General features: G+C 42.6%; 2 protein-coding genes across 7 annotated transcripts in view; one reads left to right on the top strand and one right to left on the bottom strand.

Annotated features, from left to right (window-relative positions):
* MILR1 (mast cell immunoglobulin like receptor 1) overlaps positions 1-6,190 on the bottom strand; it is a 78,254-nt gene extending 72,064 nt beyond the window's left edge. For 5 of the 6 annotated variants that reach the window (XM_058284546.2, XM_058284547.2, XM_058284545.2 and 2 more), the window contains exons 1-3: positions 6,004-6,189; positions 5,878-5,916; positions 1,904-2,173 (exon numbers count right to left, since the gene is read on the bottom strand). In XM_058284546.2, coding sequence (XP_058140529.1) covers positions 1,904-2,173; positions 5,878-5,916; positions 6,004-6,121 — 427 coding nt within the window. In that variant the 5' untranslated portion in view covers positions 6,122-6,189. Of the gene's footprint in view, positions 1-1,903; positions 2,174-5,877; positions 5,917-6,003 lie in introns of all 6 variants that reach the window. The other variant, XM_071210753.1, reaches the window with a different exon arrangement.
* Positions 6,191-15,954: 9,764 nt separating this feature from the next.
* The window catches only part of PECAM1 (platelet and endothelial cell adhesion molecule 1), a 127,582-nt gene continuing 124,737 nt past the window's right edge, over positions 15,955-18,799 (top strand). The window contains exon 1 of the mRNA XM_058284533.2: positions 15,955-16,053. The gene's annotated coding sequence lies outside the window, so the exon portion shown is untranslated. The remainder of the gene's footprint in view (positions 16,054-18,799) is intronic.

The following is an 18,799-nucleotide window of genomic DNA, read 5'->3' as shown; positions in this document are numbered from 1 at the left end:
ATAAAGCCTCAGTCCTCAAGCTCATAAACCCTTGAAGACTGGATTTATTCCTTGCATGGATGTAGACACCTGTAATTCAAATGAAGTACACCCACACCAACGGTAGGTCTTACCTATTCTTATCTTTTCTCAAACTAAATATCAGTGATCTAAAAGGCAATCAGATGTTTCCCTTGCCAAGTAAATGCCTACCCTACCTACCACATTCCACCCACCATGGCCTGAAATTCTCAGCCAGAGTTAAAAACCAGACAATGTTAGGGTCATACTGTCTTGTCTTCTCAATTTGTAGTACTTGATGATTGGAGGTATCTAAGGCATAGCCAAATGGAATATCCAAGGTTGCACAGGAAACTAGTGGGAGAATGAGGCCCACTCCATTGCTCTTTCCACAATACCAGGCTGCCCAGTCCAGCAGGAGTCTGACTGCTAGAAAATATTATCAGCTATGTTACTGCCCTCATTTTATCCACCATGCTCAATACCATGTTTGCAGGGGTTTCCTCCTTCTCCACACTACTTTTATAATTATGGCTTCTGTTCTGTTTGTGTCCAAAATTGTCTTAAGATTGTTGGTTCTAAACTGGAGCCTGTGGCTTATGGGCTTATGGAAAATTTGCATCTGTAGTCTTATGAGCATTTCTCTGGAGAAAGTATCCATTGCTACCATTACATTATTGAGACAATTATAACTTAAAAAGCTAAGAACCATTGCCCTACAGCAGTAGCATCTGATAGAACTTTCTCTAATGATGGAAGTATTTTATGTCTGCCTTGCCCAAGATGGCAGACACCAGCCACCTGTGGCTATTGAGCATTTGAAATGTGATTAATGAGACTGAGGAACTGAATTTTTATGTCATATAATTTTTTAAAAGTGTTTTTTTCACCCCCTGAGATGGCTCCCTTGTTTGTTTTCTAATTGTTTTTGCTCATTGTCTACTTGTCTGTTGGTTTTTTGGGTTTCCATCCCCCCCACCCCCCCGCCCTTTGGGAGGCACCAGGAGCCAAACCCAGGACCTCCCATGTGGAAGGCAGGCAGTCAACTGCTTGAGCTACATCTACTCCCTGCTTGTTTGTTTTTGCTTGATGTCCACTTGTCTGTTTGGTGTTTGTTTGTCTTCTTTAGGAGGCACCAGGAATTGAACCATGTGGGAAGCGGGTGCTCGGCTGCTTGAGCCACATCTGCTCCCTTATGTCATATAATTTAAATTAAGATGGCTAGTGACTTCTGTTCTGGACAGTACAGAGCTAGAAAGTAACTCAAAGAGCTGATCTGGAAAGTTAAAGCCTTTGTGTTTAGAAGAATCTAGATAAAATGTACATGTATTGCTTATAAGCCCTCCTCCCCTCTCCCAGGAGCCCATTAGCAAGGTCACCTTCACAACTATTAATGTTGCGTTGTGAGAGGCTTAGGGTGAGAAGATGGGAGAGAAAAATATGGAGGTAATAAAATATGTTTGACAGGAGGAATGGTGGTCCATGGGACACCTGGTGGGTGGTAACTGCAAAGGGGAGATAGTGGGGTAAAGTGTTGGGGCTTTGAAGAACTCTCCTCAGGGCTCAACACTGATTCCAAGATTTCTTACTTGAGTCTTCAGAGAAAAAGTAATTTTTATCTACTTGATGGGAATCATGGAGTAAACAATCTAGAAATTATCTCAACAATTTTCCAAATTGTTGAGATATAAGACTTTTTGTCTAAGGTAATCAGCCTATCATTTTCTGAAATAGTCAAAAGACTTTGAAAGAGAAAGCAAAAATTGAATTATAAAGAATATCATGTTGGTGACATACTTTCTAGACTCTTGAGGGAGCACTCATAAAGGGCATAGAGAGAACTTAATGGAACAGGAAGTATCCCACAAATCACAGGACTCCAAGTAACAAGGCCTCTACTTACCTACAGATATGAAGTTGAATTCATAACTATATTTTGAACAATTGAAAAACTGGGCTTTGCATTTGTAGGGGCCCAAATCACGGGCTTCTGAGATCTTTAGGTTAAAAATCTTGAGTCCTCCTTCCCCATCCTGGGTTGCCAGGTGTTTCTCACCCCAAAACAAGGAGTAGGTGATATTCATTGATTTGTCCTCAATGGAGCAAACCAGAGATACATTTTGATCCTTTGTGACCTCCCTGGTTTTAGAGTACAAACGTGGTGAAGTGAATTCTGAAAAACAAAACAACGAAATAGAAAGTTCTTATTGGCATTCCTTGATAATAACTCAGCCACATTTTTGTGGGTCAAGGTGGCGTGGACAGTCAGTTCTTGGTACAGTTTCCTACATGAGGCATTTATTGCCTACACAGCCAGGCTGACCGCTGTATGTGAGGCAGCCTCGTGCCTGCAGAGGCCCTCTCAGTGAGTGAGGGATTCCCTTGACCGGGTCAGCCCCCTGTGCTTGCTGTCTCTCTTGCCATTGGGAGCCCAAAGAGGACTCTCTTAAGACCAACTATGCTGACTTAGAAATATTACAGCAATTTCAGGTCCTATGACCAAATGTTATGTCTGGTAGCTTGTTTTGCCCATTATTATTTTATTTTGGAAAATTTCAAACATAATAGTAGAAAAAATAGTATAGAACTCACCATATAACTATCACCCACCTTCAAAAATCATCAACTCACGGTCACCTGTTTCATCTGCCCCACTTCTCCACTATTTTAAAGCAAATTGAAGACTGCATGTTATATCATCCACAACTTTCAGTATTGAGAAAGAAAAGGAGCCTCTGACAGCTGGAAACTGATCTAGCTAGGAACTGAGCTGACATGCATAGTTGGGTGTTGGTATTCTGCGATTGAACATAGATAATTTCACAAAACACCCACCAAAACTAGACAAGACCACTCCTATGACCATGGCAGATCAAGACAAAACCAAGTCTACTCCATAATCATATCTGAACACAGATAAAAACATGAACATTGTCCAAGCCACAAAATAGTCAAACATGCCCTGCCCTGGTTATTATGAGCAACTGCTGCTTCTTTACCAACCACAGCTTTAGCCTCACTCTATTCTTCTTACCTTCTAAATAAGAATTAAGATACCCAATCATAGAATTACTTCCCTTTCCTGAAATTATCCAATCCAGAACAAAGCCCACTGCTTTGAATCTTGCTCCAAATCACCTAACAAAAGTCCAAATCCTACAATAAGTGTTTTCTGACTTTCTTCCTTAGGTGTCCCATGGTTTTCCATGGTATGTGTTCTCCTTCATTGCAATAAGCCAATAAACCCAACTGTGTTCAACTACACATGTGTTCCTGGTAATCCTTGGCCATTGGATATTGATAGTTTGTACTTTGAAAGGACTCTTTCTTTGTAAATATAGCAATACCATTATCACAGCTAAAAATTAGTATTTTAAAAATATTAATTATCTACAGAGTAGACAATCCCCCAATTGTCTGATTTTTATGAAAAAAATTGTGGTTGAATTTTAAGAAATATAAACTCATAAATTTAAATATCTTTGATGTGTTTCAATCATTGCAGTTATTATTCTTATTATCCCTTTTTTGTGGCCACGGGTACCCTATTCAAATAGACTCCTGAATCTTTTTGACATAATCCCAGGAGTCTTTGATAACTTGTTTGTTTTTTATTATTTTCAAATGCCAGGGTAGAAAAACACCCTCACAAGAAAATGCAATGTGAAAGGATCAAAAGAAATATAGGGAAATATTTTTATATCATCAAGTAAGAAAAAGCCTTCCAAGTAAGACAAAAAATTAGGAACCATAAAGAAAAGATCAAGGAAATACACTACCCACAAAATTAAAACTTCTCTATGGCAAAATTAAGTGACAAGAAAATAATGAAAACATAAACAAAAGCAAAGGATTTTTTTTCTATCCACAAATCAAGTGCAAATCGATAAGAGTAAGACAATCAAATAAAAATGGGCAAATAATATGAATAGATAATTTTCAGAAGAAACGCAGATGACCATTAAACAGTGGTGGCTCAAGAGGTAGCCTGGGTAGAGGAGAGGTATTAGCCACCTTCAAGAAGCCATCAACTTTCCTCTCACTGGACAATCAACGCCATTCGCAGTCTTATATAGGCCTAACTTCAAGACAAGGCCTAGCCTCCTTTTACTACCAAAAAGCCACTGGATTTCCTTTATGTGGAAATGTCAGAGCTTCCATAGCTAATAAATAAGAAAAAATGCTCAATTCGCTAGTACTGAGGCAACTGCAAGTTAAAGTAACACCGAGATGCCATTTTTCACTCAGATTGGAACACACTTAAAAGAGGATTATACCCACTGTCAGGGAGCGTGTGGGGACACTCATAGTCCTCCTCACTATTGGTGACCATGTACTGGTTCAGCCTGTTGGGAGGGCAACGCAGCTGCATCTGCAACAATTTAAACGTACGTGCTGTTTGAGTTAATGCTTAAGTTTTGGTCATGGAAAATGGTGATACAAGTATAACAGTGTGAACATAATGAATATCACTGAATTATATATTTGAATGTGGCTTTTTAGGATAAATTTCAGTTTATATATATATTCTAGAATAATAATTTAAAAAACAATAACTGTGGGAATGTACAACACAGTGAACCCTTAAGTAAAACACAGACTTTAGTAGTACATAGTAATATTCTTTCATCAATTCTTTCATCAAATGTCCCACACTGATGCAAAGTGTTAATAATAGAGGGGGTATATGGAAACTGTATTTTTTTGTAAACCTAACTACTTCTCTAATGCAGTTTTAAAAATGTACATGCCCTGTGATCTGGCAATTTTACTTCTTGGATTTTATCTTACAGAGAGGCCTTCACATATGATGTACAAGGAAGTTTACTTCAGCCTTGTTTGTGTTACCCCCCAAAAAAGTGAAACGATCAGATAAGGGGTTGGCTAAATGAATTACAGCAGTCATATTAGGAAATACCATGCATGAAATACCAAGAATGAGATAAATCTACACGTACCACCTAGAAAGATGTATATGATACATTGCTGGGTAAAAAAAGAGAAGTCACAGAATTTGTTTATTATGATATTGCATAGAAAATGTTAGCAGTGGTTACCTCTGGAGGCAGGTGAGGGGAGAGGGAGTGGAAGCATGTGTAACAGGAATTTCACATTTTGTATGAAAAATGTGGCTAGCGTTTTTTGTTTTGTTTTTCATTTTTTCACTTTTTATGGCTAACGTCTATTGATGGCTCACTATCCACCAGGCTCTGTGCTGAGGAACAAGGATTGTCTCATTCAATCCTCACATCTACCCTTCAAGGAAGGAGCTTTTATTATTCCCATTTCACAGATGAAAGAATTAAGCTTAAAGTAGTGGTATTAAGTGTCCAGGCTGACACTGCTAAATCATAGAACCAGGATGATCAAGGCAATTTAGCTCCATGATGATAAACTGTCTACCAATGTCTATTTCTAGCATTGGTTTTCTAATTAAACAATAACAAGTGCAACAAAGAAAATTTTCATTGTAAAAACACTCAATATTTTGTCTCTGAGTCTCAGGAAAAATTCTCCAGCCTCTCACCCCCACCCAAAATATTTTTTTAACACATCAATTTTATTGATACATATTAATAAAGCATACAATTCATCCAAAGTGTGCAATCAACGGTATTTGGTATATTCACATAGTTGTGCATTTATCACTTCAATCATTATTATAGCATTTTCATGATTTCAATAATAATAAAAAAACAAACAAGAACATTCTTCACCTCTCAATCATTTTAAATAGCAGGTAATTGAAAAGACTTTACTCTTTGGTTGCTCATCTGAAAGCACAGAAAAACTTATCCATGAATGATTGTGTTTAAAGTTAAGAATTTTCCTCTCAATAAAAGCATTTTTAATAAGAGAGAAGTAAATGAGACTTACTGTTTGTGCTGGTCTTACAGTCCGTTGCAGCTTTTTGAACTGAAAGAGAAAAGAAACATGAGAAACCTCATTTTCCACATCACATTTTGGTTTGGAGATTCAAACCTCAAGGTAAGTTGTTCTTACATGTGACCAAGGAAAAAATGCCCCAAAAGAATAACTTGTTCAAATGGCTCCACATGTTCCCGGATGAAATCAGAGAGGAGGGCTGAGGAGATGGAGTGGCACAATTGTGGTGAGGCATTTAGAGAACTTCTTCTTTTCTTGAGCGAGTTAAGGAAATTGGAGGATCAGGACAAGATTTGCACAATATGACTGGTCGGTTTGACCAAACTCTATTTCCCCATGCGTTGGGTAAGGCAAGAAAGATGTGGGAGGTTACTCCTGCCTCAGATGACTGGGAAGTCAGTGGCAAAAAGAGAGGAAAATCTGACTACTACATTGCCTTTGTGTAAATCCACCTGCTCATCTCTCTCTGGACTCGGCCTACATTGAAAGGAATTTAGTGGAAGTTTGGTTTAGTCCTGGATAGCAAATATTGACTGTTTAGAGCAGATGCACATGCAAGCATGGAATCAGAAATGCCTCATTCTGTTGAATGCTGATTCCTGCCCTCCCCCAAAAAACCTACTGGGGATGAAACTAGAACTCTCAAATTTAAAAAAATCTACATATTAAAAAAAAATTTTTCTTGGTTGTATATAAAACATAAAACTCGCTATTTTAGCCATTTTTAAGTCTATAATTCAGTGGCATTAAGTACATTGAAAATGTACATAATGTGCAATCATCACTACCATCCATTTCCAAAACTATTCCATCACCCCAAACAGAAACTCTGTACCCAATTAGTAATAACTTCCCATTCCCCACTCCCCCCAGCCCCTGGTAACCTCTAACCTACTTTCTTTCTATGTGACTCTGATTTTTAACAAGGGCTCCAAAATGATTTATTTATTTATTTATTTATTTATTTATTTATTTATTTATTTCTCTCCCTTTCCGCCACCCCCACCCCAGTTGTCTGTTCTCTGTGTCTATTTGCTGTGTCTTCTTTGTCTGCTTCTGTTGTTGTCAGCGGCTTGGGAATCTGTGTTTCTTTTTGTTGCGTCATCTTGTTGTGTCAGCTCTCCGTGTGTGCGGCACCATTCCTGGGCAGGCTGCACTTTGTTTCGTGCTGGGCGGCTCTCCTTACAGGGCGCACTCCTTGCATGTAGGGCTCCTCTACGCTGGGGACACCCCTGCGTGGCAGGGCACTCCTTGCGCGCATCAGCACTGCACATGGGCCAGCTCCACACGGGTCAAGGAGGCCTGGGGTTTGAACCACGGACCTCCCATGTGGTAGACGGACGCCCTAACCACTGGGCCAAGCCCACCGCCTCCAAAATGATTCTTAAGCACACTCATGTTTGAGAACCAACATTCTAGAAGCAGGGGACTGAGTAGGTGACCTCCAAAAGATGCTGTTGGCTCTGTGATTTCTGAATCAGGGGAGTTACATGGGCTCCTTGTTATGGTGAATCCTCCAGTGCCAGAAGAATATGCATAAATAGGACCAGGGGCCCTGAAGTATGACTACAGTATAATGCGTAGAGTCTGTGATATGAAGAGCACCAGAGGGATAGAGGTGAGTAATAAACAGCATAACCTTGCAAAAATACCTAACAAGCCACTCCTGCCCCACTTCTGTAAATCAGCCTGTGAGAACATGGCCTTTGCAGAATATCAAATGAACGACTCCTGCCCCCTGTCGGAGTCTTGGTCGGTGACCCGAGGTATTGGGAATGAAAGACAAAGAAAGATTGGGTTCAGGGGATCTGAGAGCATCGATTTCTCAAGCTCATCAGACAACTTTATTGAGTCGAGGGGCTAGTATATATACCCCTAACATATGTGACATTCAGCATAAAATCAAGTTACCTATTACCCTTACCTCATTCTACATTAACTAGTGATTGATGAACACCAACAAACTTTACTGGAACTATTATTATAGAAATCAGTAACTATACTCATAAATCTTGTTACTCAGGTTGTTCTGTTCTATATGTTACTGTTCTGCCTGCAGGTGTGCTTTCTCTGCCAAGATTGTGATCCGCAACGATAATCACAAGGGACAGTTTGACTCAGTGGTCAAGGAAGTAACTTGCTTCCATGGAAACAACATGGTTTTGTTTCCCACAGCCCCCACTTATGTAATGTAACAAACCACTCCTCCCCGTGTTTCTGTAAATCAGCCGGCAAAAGCACAGCCTTGCACCTGCATTCTGCTTCTGTAACCCCGCTTGCAAAATTTTGCCTAGCAACGCGTTAGCCGATGAGCAAAAGTCATGCTGATCCCACATGAAATCCTATATAAACCTATGAAAACTGAAAAACGGGGTTCAGAATTTGGAGACTGACTCTCTGCTGGGCCCGTGTGTAATAAATCTGTTCCTCCACTTCTTCTGAGTGCTGGATTTGGGTTTCTTGTGCAGTTCAGTACTCCTGGCTTTGCTGCAACAACAGGAAAAGGAAGGTCTGGCGATGGGACTAGGAGGGTGGTATAGCTGGTTAACCCATGTTGGGGTCCTCTACTTGACCCATCAAGCAGAGGAAGTGGGAGGTAGAATGGAGGTGGGCGGGAGGGGCTTAGGCCCTAAGGCATAATCAAATCACTTCTCAGGAACTTGGAGTCACCAAGCTAATGTCCTTCCAAATGTGGGAGAAGCCCATTTTCAGCCATCAATGTTGTTTCAGTTTCCTTAGCTGCTAAAATATATACCATACAACAAGAGTTTATTAGTTCAGAGGCTTGCTTCCTCCTGGGGATGTATCTTCTGGCCGCTCAGCAATCTTTGGGGTTCTTTGGCATTTCTGTCAGATGGCAAGGTACAGGGTGGTGTCTCCTCTTTTCTCTTCCGAGTTCTGGTGACTTCTGGCTTCTGGCTGCTCCCCAAGGCTTCTCTTCTGAGTCCAATTTCCTTTGCTTACAAGGACTTCAACCAGATTGGATTAAGGCCTACCCTCATTCAGCTTGGGCATACCTTAGCTAATAATATCTTCAAAGGCCCTATCTACAAATGGACCAGGGGCTGGGACCAGAACATGCCTTCTTTGGGGGACATGATTCCATCCCCAACAACCACGAACCCACTGGTGCACTTAGAAAGTTCTGCTACTAAGCAGGCCCACTTCCCAGTAAGGATTTGTGGAAGCCACAAACATCTCAGGGGTCCTGCTTTTAAAACCCTATTAATCCAGTACAGATAGCTGCAAAAGTTAAAGAAGAGGCAGGGAAAGAAACCCACATTAAATCTCCAATAGGATACCCACCCCTCAATGCCAGAACTTCAGCTAAAGGGCATTTGAGGTTTCAGAGGTTTTGGCACTGTTGCCACCAGCATCTCATCCATCCTTGCCGGGGCTGAGAGTGAGCTGGGTCTGGAGAACCCTTGCACCTGGCAAGCAGGCTGGGGGGTGGAGGGTGGTTTCCACAAAAACTGATGTGTCTGGAGCTTTGCATGTGAAGCCCTCAGCTGGACAGGAAACATGCAGACCTCAGACACAAAGGCAGCAGATGAAACCAAGGGAAGTGCAACTTACAGCTGTTAGTAAATGTTGCTAGGAGTGCTTCACTGAAGGCCCAACAAAGGAAAGTCATTTGCCTAAGGTTTACACAGTAAGTCAGAGGTGAAGTGTAAAATAGGAAAAGAAAAAAATTATCATGGACCCAAGAGCAGTCCTTGGGACCAACTTCACATCAATACGCTTCGTTGTGGTTCACGGTGATTCACCATATCAATAAGATTTATAGCAATAATATAGTAATGAAACAATAAAGTTTATATTTATTCTTTTCTGTTGCACTAAGAGCTTTATGCTGATAATCTCATTTAATCTTTACAAAACCTCCATGAGATGAGCAGAGGTGAGAGCAAAGATATTTAGCAACCATGGGAAGCGGACTTGGCCCGGTGGTTAGGGCGTCCATCTACCGCGGGCCTCCTTGACCCGTGTGGAGCTGGCCCACACGCAGTGCTGATGCACGCAAGGAGTGCCCTGCCACGCAGGGGTGTCCCCCACATAGGGGAGTCCCATGCGCAAGAAGTGTGTCCTGTAAGGAGAGCTGCCCAGCGCGAAATAAAGTGCAGCCTGCCCAGGAATGGCGCTGACATAACAAGATGATGCAACAAAAAAAACACAGATCCCCATGCCGCTGACAACTACAGAAGCGGGCAAAGAAGAACACGCAGCAAATAGACACAAGAGAACAGACAACGGGGGTTGGAGGAAAGGGGAGAGAAATAAATAAAATAAATAAATCTTAAAAAAAAATATTTAGCAACCAGTAAAGTATGATAAATATGTAAATATATAACACAATTCACAAGTTCAAAAAATTAAAATGTATTGCCTTCTGTCACTCAGTAAACAAAGCTTTATTATAAAGTTATCAGTGATAGAAGGTTTTATACAAATAATTAATTTAATCATCCTGAAAATTTCTAAAGTTTTGTTGATGTTCAGAAATGGTTGGTGTGGTATTTGAGATAGTACTCACTGTTTGGGATGATTTGACCTGGGGCAATGCCTTGAACTTTCCAAATGAATTCCCTGAAATTGGTGTCATTGGTTATAAATGTATTATCTCAATAAACAAAGAACTTCTCTTCATGCCAGTGTGAGCCATGGTGTTAAATCCTCAGCCACTGATGAGTAAGAACAATTAAAAATTTAAAAAATTTTGTAGCCCTTATGCTGTTTGACAGGAACTTTATAAATACCACTTGATCAAGTATCAAGATTTAATAAATTTAAATGACATTTATTCTCACTTTTGCCCTCAAACAACAAATGCATTTTCATAAAATTCATTTAAAAAATCAAGACTTTATTTTGTTTTGTTATGAGTGGTATGCTATATTTCTTCATTTTTGTAGTACCTTCCACTTCTCTTTCATTCATCAAATGAATCTTGTTTTTCTAAAAAGATTGCCTTCGCTGTTAGATTATCACTAATTAAGGATAAAGTCCCCTAAAATCTTTCATTTTCCAATCCATGACCTTATCATTTCTAGGAATGGGAACGTGCACAGTTTCCTAACTGCTCCTAAAGCTCCACCACCACCGACTTCCCAATAAGGCCCAACAGCCTTCCAATTTCAGTATCTCCGCCCCAAGCCTTGAGATACATTACTTAATTCTCTCTGTTGTCCATTTGATGAAAGGGAGTAAATATAAACTTTATCAGGAAAATACTTAAGGTGACTGCCTTAATTTACATCTTGAGTGGCATCGCCCAAAGGCGAATACAGAGATGCAGGCATGGCCTGTGCCCATCTGAGGCTGGGTTCCCGGGCAGCAGAGCCCCAGATGAGGCTCCTGAGGAGGTCCCTCAGGAGGAGCGGGCTCAGAGAGGGCAGGGAGCCGGCTGACAGGAGCAAGGGTGCGGTTCTGGCGGAAGTTGCCCCTCGGCCGATCCCGAGGGGAGGCTGGGACAGCACTGGGGCCGTAGATCCAACCACACAGTTTGATCCACCTTGAGGCAAGGGGCTGGGCTTTTACTCCCCTCCTCATCGCCCAGTCACGGACCCTGGTAGGGACGTGCAGGGAATGCCCCGGGCATCTTAAAGTAAGGTGGTCCTCCCGAGGGCCTGGAGGAGGGATGCTGGACAGCTGTTTTGGCTGAAAATCCAGATTTCCAAGATTTCTTCTCTGGCCCTGCCCCAATATTCATCTCTGTAAAAATTCAGTAAGTCTTCATGAAATATTTATCATTGAAACCATATTTCTCAAGCACTGATAATAAAGTTTGAATATAGTATTTTATTTTTTTTGGATATAGTATTATAGATATTCCTTTGTAAGAGAGCAACAAACCCCAACAAACTCTTTTCAAAGTCTTAATTTTGCATTTTAAGTAATCTCGGATTACAGGTTTATGTGAAATATTTGAAGTTTTTTCAACAAGGAAATTTTATTGCCTTGATTTATGTTTTCCAAAATATGTTCCACAATTAGAGTCACTCATTTAGTAATGATACACCCATGCCTATATTATTTTTTTCTGAAGTTCTATTAATTTTATATTTGAAGATACTTAATTATTTTAAGCCATACAGTAGATTGTGTTAAAATTCTGATTTTAAAAATCACAATCTACTATGTAAAAGAAATGATTTTTTGGGTCTAATCTTCTAATCTTCCATTAGATGGCGCCATTGTCACGTTTGTGTAGTTTCGAATAGGGCTGGGGAATGCAGAGAGAGCGCGGCAGTAAATGCCTACAAAGTCTTGTTTTTAAATTGACGTGTTTTTCTTTCGCGTTATTGGAAATTAAATTTAAAACAAAAACAAAAAAACTTTTTAAAAGCTCCTTTAGAAATTCCCTACTATTTCAACCCAACGGGTGGGGGTGGGAGAGGGAAGATGAAATGAGGAGCTTGTAAAGGAATCCAGTCATTAGATGAAAAATACTTTCAAATGCATGTATGTAGCCTGCCACTTGGGATCGGGTTGCTTTTTCTCAGTCCTGTAAGAATTCACCACCGATGTTCTGATTATGAGAGGTTGGAAACGCTCTCTGCTATTGTGAAATTGTCAGTAACTGAGCAGGTGGGGATTCCTGCCTTTTGACCCCTGTTTTCTTTTTCTCTCATAAATTGGGAAGGCTTTATCCAAAAGGGCATTTACTATGTAATTAATAATTTTCCTATTTATTTATGTGTGTGTATTTGATAAATTACAGTTCCTAATAGACAAGGGACAACCTTGCTGGGCTGATACAAATCCAGCCGAAAGCTGGAGGAAATTGAACAGAGTAGCAAGAAGCAGGTGCCCTGACCAGCTGCGGGCCGTGGGTGAGTTACTGTACCTGGACCGACCTCACAGGTCTCAGAAGAGACAATGTGCAGGGGCTTCTCTTCCTGCGCGAAATGCCCTAATCAAGCAATCCCACTAAGCAGTGGGATTCTTAGGTTGGCAGGTTTATACTCGCACTGAAGCAGCTGCTGCTTCAGTGCAGTTTATGTGAAGTTCTTGATACTATGGAATCTCTTGGAAGTAAAGAGGGAGAGTGGGTGAGTGTTATTCATTGAAGAAAAGAGTCAGTGTGCACATATTCATGAGGAGAAACATTTAATGAGCCAATCACTCAACAGCACATTTAATTAAGTCTTTAAGATGTGTTCTCGGATGGGGGGAATTTTAAAGAGCAGATTATCCTAACTTTGACAGTTGGTCAGAATTTGGTACCTGGATTGCTTAGAGCTAGATTTACCAGCAGGTGGTTGTGTATATTCTATCCCTGAGTAGAACCATCCTAAGTCTAAAAAGCTGACATTTTCTTTCTGTTTGCAAAATGCAATTCTATAGGAAACCCCACATATATAAGAAAGTTAATTTTATTGCAGGTGGAAAAAATTTTTTTTCTCTCCCATAGGAAGGAGAAGAGTAATTTTTTTCTTTTTTTTCGTTAAAAATATATTGTTGGGGAGCAGATGTGGCTCAGTGGTTGAGTGCCAGCCTCCCACAGACCAGGTCCATATTCAATCCCTGCCCTGGGTATCTTTAAATAAATAAAAAAAACCCAAATAAATAAATATTGTTAAAAGAAAAAAGATATTGCCATAAATCCCTTTGCTTTTTTAATGGTAGTGTGTGTCATCCTTGTATTGGGAGTACAGGACTTGCCACTCACAAGATGGGGAACTTCCAAGGGACAGGGAGTCACCTTACTTATTTTTGTAGCACTCTGCCCAGCCTGTGCAGGAGGCTTGAGTGGACTGTACACATTGCTAATTTGTGGGCAGCAGTTTGCCAGTGATTTCAGCATTTGGAGCACCCAGTAAGCAGAGGGCTACTCCAAGCTCCCTGGTTTGCCCTTTGGGGTTTTTGATCTTGAGGATCTAGGCCCCAAGGAAACAAAGTTAACTGTTCAGAAGATTTTCTGCATTGGTGACTTATGGGTTTCTGGGTTGGTGAGTGTAGTTTTCATAGTTGTACTTTGCTTGGGGTGGGAGTAGGGAACAAGGCGAGAGGGTGTGTAAAAGGAAAAAATAATATATATTTTATACACATACCCATATTATTATAGACACTGGCAAATTTCTTAACAGCTCTATTTTATTTTTCAGTAAAAGATTGAGAATTTTTTTTATAAAGCTTGGAAATTTTCACAATAAAAATACAGATGGCAACATAATTAACAAAGAACTAAAAGAATTCCTTCTTCAGAAGGAAACCACAATAATTCAGACAATAGAATAACACTGTTGATTTAAATTGTTTCTTAGCAGGAAAAGCAAATAATGCAGAGAGTCACAGAAATTAAGAGAGGGTCATGATTTCCTGGTTCTACATGGAAAGTAGTTTCATAAGAACAAAATTGAATGAATTTTGAGAATAAGTTCTAAAAGCCAAAGTTATTTGATACTGAGCATTCAACTCTAGGTTCTGAGGAATCAAGAGTTTCACATAAAGAAAGTCACTGCTCATTAAGAACTTCTGAGCAGATGTTTCCTCTTAACAGCTCTATTAAGTGTAATTCACATACCATCAAATTCACCCGTTGTAAGTATGTGATTCAATGATTTTTAAAGTTAGATGACATACAGGATGCCCAATGAAATTTGAATTTCAGATAAACAACAAACACTTTTTTTTAGTGTTCCTGCTTTGGGACATACTCATACTTCAAAAAACAAAGTATTTTTCATTTATCTGAAATTCAAATTTAACTGGATGCCCCGTGTTTTTATTTGCTAAATTTGGGGACCCTATTTAAGAGTTGGACAACCATCACCACATTCCAGTTTTAGAATATTTCTGTTGCCTGGGCTGGGGTTCCAGATTCTTGGCTACGACATAAGAATCCAAAGACAAGCGAGCGGACTGAGGCAAGCAGAATTGTTATTGAGAGAAAGGGAAAGTGCACACCTTAGACATGGGTGCGGGCGCCCTCAAGGGAAGAGGCAAGCCCTAGGGCTAGCGCTGGGGTCTCTTTAAACCTTAAAATTTAAGGCTGGCTCTTCCTTCTCCCCCTCCCCATATTAAGGCGGGATCTTAGCTGTTCGCTGTCCTGATTGGTTGTCTTTCTGCCTTCCTATTGGTTTATACTATGGACCACTCAGGTGCATCTGTTCGCTTTCAGGGAACCAATGGCGAGGCCTTCTGCTTGGAGCTTCTTTTGAGCTCGGGAGTTTGAATCGCGACCTCCTGAGCAGGTCTGGGCGGGCTTTTTGGCGCTAACGGTTACGGCTTTGTTTTCCAGTAGCTGCCTTCCCTCAGGGGGTCTCCAGGCCCGAGCCGTGTTCTCTGCCGTCTCAGCTGTGACCTGAACAGCGGCCGTCCCTCGTTTCCTATGCTATCCTGCCTCCTTCCCAGCGCCCCAAAAGCTCCTTCTCGCAGGTTTAAAGGCAAGCCCTAATCCCTTCCCTGGCCCCAGGAAACCACTGGCTTGCAATTTGTGTCTATAGATTTGTATATTTATGTATTTCAGGGGAGATATTTGGCTGTCAGGCTTAGTTAAAAATCTAAGTTGTCAGGAAGCAGGTGTAGCTCAGTGGTGTGAGTGCCTGTTTCCCAAGAATGAGGCTCCTGGGACAGTCCCCAGTACCTCCTTAAAAAGCAAACAAAAACAACAAAACTAAGTTGTCAAAGGAAAAAAGGGCACCGCATGGAGTTGGACAAGGTTGACTTTATTCAGGGAGCTCCTAAGGGAGAGAAAGAACTCGAAACAAAGGACCCCCGGCTTTTTAAGGGCTGGGAGTGGGTTGGCGGAAAAGCCCCGGATGATAGCAATGGGGCTTGCTCACTGGGGCGGGTGAGGGCTTTACTGAGGTGCAATCAGGAACACTTGGTTCACAATTGTCGTTCGCAGTAATTGAGCCACCTGGGGTCTGTAAGGAAGTCTGGGGCAAGGCTGATATTTAGACTAGTTGGGGGCTGAAGGTGTCTCCCCGCTTCCTCCCCTCCGCCTCCCTCCCCCTCCCATCAGTTGTTTTTCTCTGCAGTCCCACAGCTGCAAGGTGAGTTTCAAGTGGGGGGGTGGTTGTGAGGAGTAAGGCAGGAAGTTTGGTCAGGCGAAAAAGAACAGTCTTGGTCGAAGTATTTGTTACCAGTTAGCAGGGTGAGATGTGGCTGCTTAGTGTGAGATTATTTTCTTTTGCCTTCTGTGTCGTCCCTGGGTTGCAGGTATGTGGATTGTCTTAATCTCTGGGTACTTGTAGATCACAGGGTCACCTTGGGGAGGCGGAGAGCTGGCACCCTCTCCAGGCCTGGGTGGCGGGCAGGGCAGGAGGTCAGGAGGGGCTGTCATGCTAAGCTGGCAGAATGCCGGGCCTTGGCAACCTGGGCCCAGGCTTGGCGGGGCCTAATCGCTGCGTGGTAAGGTGCCTGGCATGGTGCTGGGGCACTGCGTGTAACTGAATTCAGAATTCATGTGACGCACATTTGCTGATACCCCCTGACCATGGAAGCATCTGGACCTGGGGCTACACATGAAAAACAGTTCCTGCTTTAAGAAAGGTAGCTCTTTAGTGGCTAACATTTATTGGACACTAACAGTTACCAGAGCTTCCTAAGAGTTTTACGTGTGTTAACATCTAGTCCACACAAGCACACTATAAGGGGGTGTTAGAAAGAAAGCGGCACCTGTAAGAAAACAAAGCTCACCTGATTGCGGAGGAGAAAAGAATTTTATTAATGATCTTGCAAGAACTGGTGCAACCTGGATAAAATGGCCAGTGTGCCAAACAACAAGAAACAGTGATATCTGTAACCTAAACCTAACACGCAGGCCCCTCCCCCGTTCCCCACCAATTGGGTATTTCAGGGGTGACAGCCTATCCGAGATGTCTAAGTAAGTTTGGGGTCCGCTCTCAGTTGCCACTCCCTGCTCGACACCCCCGCTCTCTCTACTCTCTACCCCCCCCCCCCCCCCCCCCCCCCGCTCTCTGCACTCCCCATTCTCTACGCCCTCCCCCCCCTACACTCCTGGCTGCTTTTCAGATCTGGTGCTGCTTTCACTATGGGTCCCCTCCCCACTCCGCACCATTGGCCCTCCTCGCTTTGGCCCCACCCTTACTTCTCTCCATTGCCCCTCATTGTTTTGGCGCCACTTCTCAAATTCCTGGCATGCCAAAGCTGCTAAACCCCCTTTCTCTTCCCCCTCGAATGGCAGAAACGGCTCTGGCTTCCCCTTTGTGAAAATGAAACTTAACCCTTTCCTACAGGGGGCACTACCATGCCCCCCATCTTGCCTATGAGGAAACTGAGGCTCACAGGCTGCTGGGAGCAACACACCGGAAACAGGTTGGCTTTTATACTGGGAATTTATTAGGTCAAAAGCTTCCAGTTCTGAGGTCACGGAGGTGTCCACATCAAGGAATCATCAAGAGACAGTCTCCCCACGTTGAGCTGTGGGCGATCAGGCACATGGCTTATTTCAAGTCTCTTGGGAGCCTCTTTCTGTGCCTAGGTGCTCCACTGAGTCCCGCCGCCAGGATCTCTCAGCCTTTTGGGGATTCTCTGTCTCTGGCTTTTTTTTTTTTTAAGATTTATTTATTTATTTTTATTTTTCTCCCCTTCCCTGCTCTCCTCCCTCCCCCCCCCCCCACCCCAGTTGTCTGCTCTCTGAGTCCATTTGCTCTGTGGTCTTCTGTGACCGCTTCTATTCTTCTCAGCGGCTTGGGGCATCTGTCTCTTTTTGTTGCATCGTCTTGCTGAATCAGCTCTCCGTGTGGATGGTGCCATTCCTGGGCAGGCTGCACTTTCTTTCGCACTGGGTGGCTCTCCTTACGGGGGCGCACTCCTTGCATGTGGGGCTCCCCTATGCAGGGGACACCCCTGTGTGGCAGGGCACTCCTTGCACGCATCAGCACTGTGTGTGGGGTGGCTCATCACATGGGTCAGGAGGCCCTGGGTTTGAATCCCAGACCTCCTATGTGGTAGGCTGATGTTCTATCTGTTGAGCCAAATCTGCTTCCCTATGTCTGTGGCTTTTTAATCCTCCATTTATAAAGGATTCCAGTAAGAGGTCCATGGTTCAAACCCCGGGCCTCCTTGACCCATGTGGGGTTGGCCCATGTGCAGTGCTGATGTGCGCAAGGAGTGCCGTGCCACTCAGGGGTGTCCCCTGTGTAGGGGAGCCCCACGCGCAGGGAGTGCACCCCGTAAGGAGAGCCGCCCAGCACGAAAGAAAGTGCAGCTTACCCAAGAATGCCGCCATACACGGAGAGCTGACATAGCAAGATGACGCAACAAAAAGAAAAACAGATTCCTGGAGCAGCTGATAAGGATAGAAACGGCTACAGAAGAACACACAGCAAATGAACAAAGAGAGCAGACAACTGGGGGGGTGGGGGGAAGGAGATAGAAATAATTAAAAAATGAAAAATAAATCTTAAAAAAAAAAAAGACCCACCCTGGGTCCCAAAATCGAATCAAAAGTTCCCATTTACAGTGGACTTTCAGGCACAGGAACAGGTTCACTTTAAGAACAGGATTGTCTAGGGGCCCCAAAAGACAAACCAGCACACCAAGGTCGTTCAGTTTGGGCCTAGAAGAGCCTCTTCCTTTTCTCTTAGCACAACTCTGTTCCTTCACATATGATGTGACAAGTTCTATGGGAGCCCAGAAAACACAGCACCTGAGGCACTGGGAGGGAGATCTGGGGATCTTCCCTGGAAATTAGCTGGCCAAGGAAGAGGGAAGGGCATTCCAAGAAGAGGGAACAGGATGTGCAAAGTAAGAAGCAGGAGAACATGGCAGTGAAAGCTTACGAATGAGGCTTGGAACAGATGATATTTCAGAGCATTAAAAACAGAAACAACTGGGATGTTTCTTTGTGGAATATAGTCTGGTTTTGGCAAGAGAAAGAGGCACAGGCGAGAGCTCTAAAGACCTCCAGGAGCAGCCTGGCTGCGGTCTCGGGCCCTCT

This window comes from Dasypus novemcinctus, chromosome 21 (assembly GCF_030445035.2).
Source record: "Dasypus novemcinctus isolate mDasNov1 chromosome 21, mDasNov1.1.hap2, whole genome shotgun sequence".
Classification (NCBI taxonomy): domain Eukaryota; kingdom Metazoa; phylum Chordata; class Mammalia; order Cingulata; family Dasypodidae; genus Dasypus; species Dasypus novemcinctus.
Note: the sequence above shows the minus strand (reverse complement) of the source record. Positions and strands in the feature narration are given on the sequence as shown.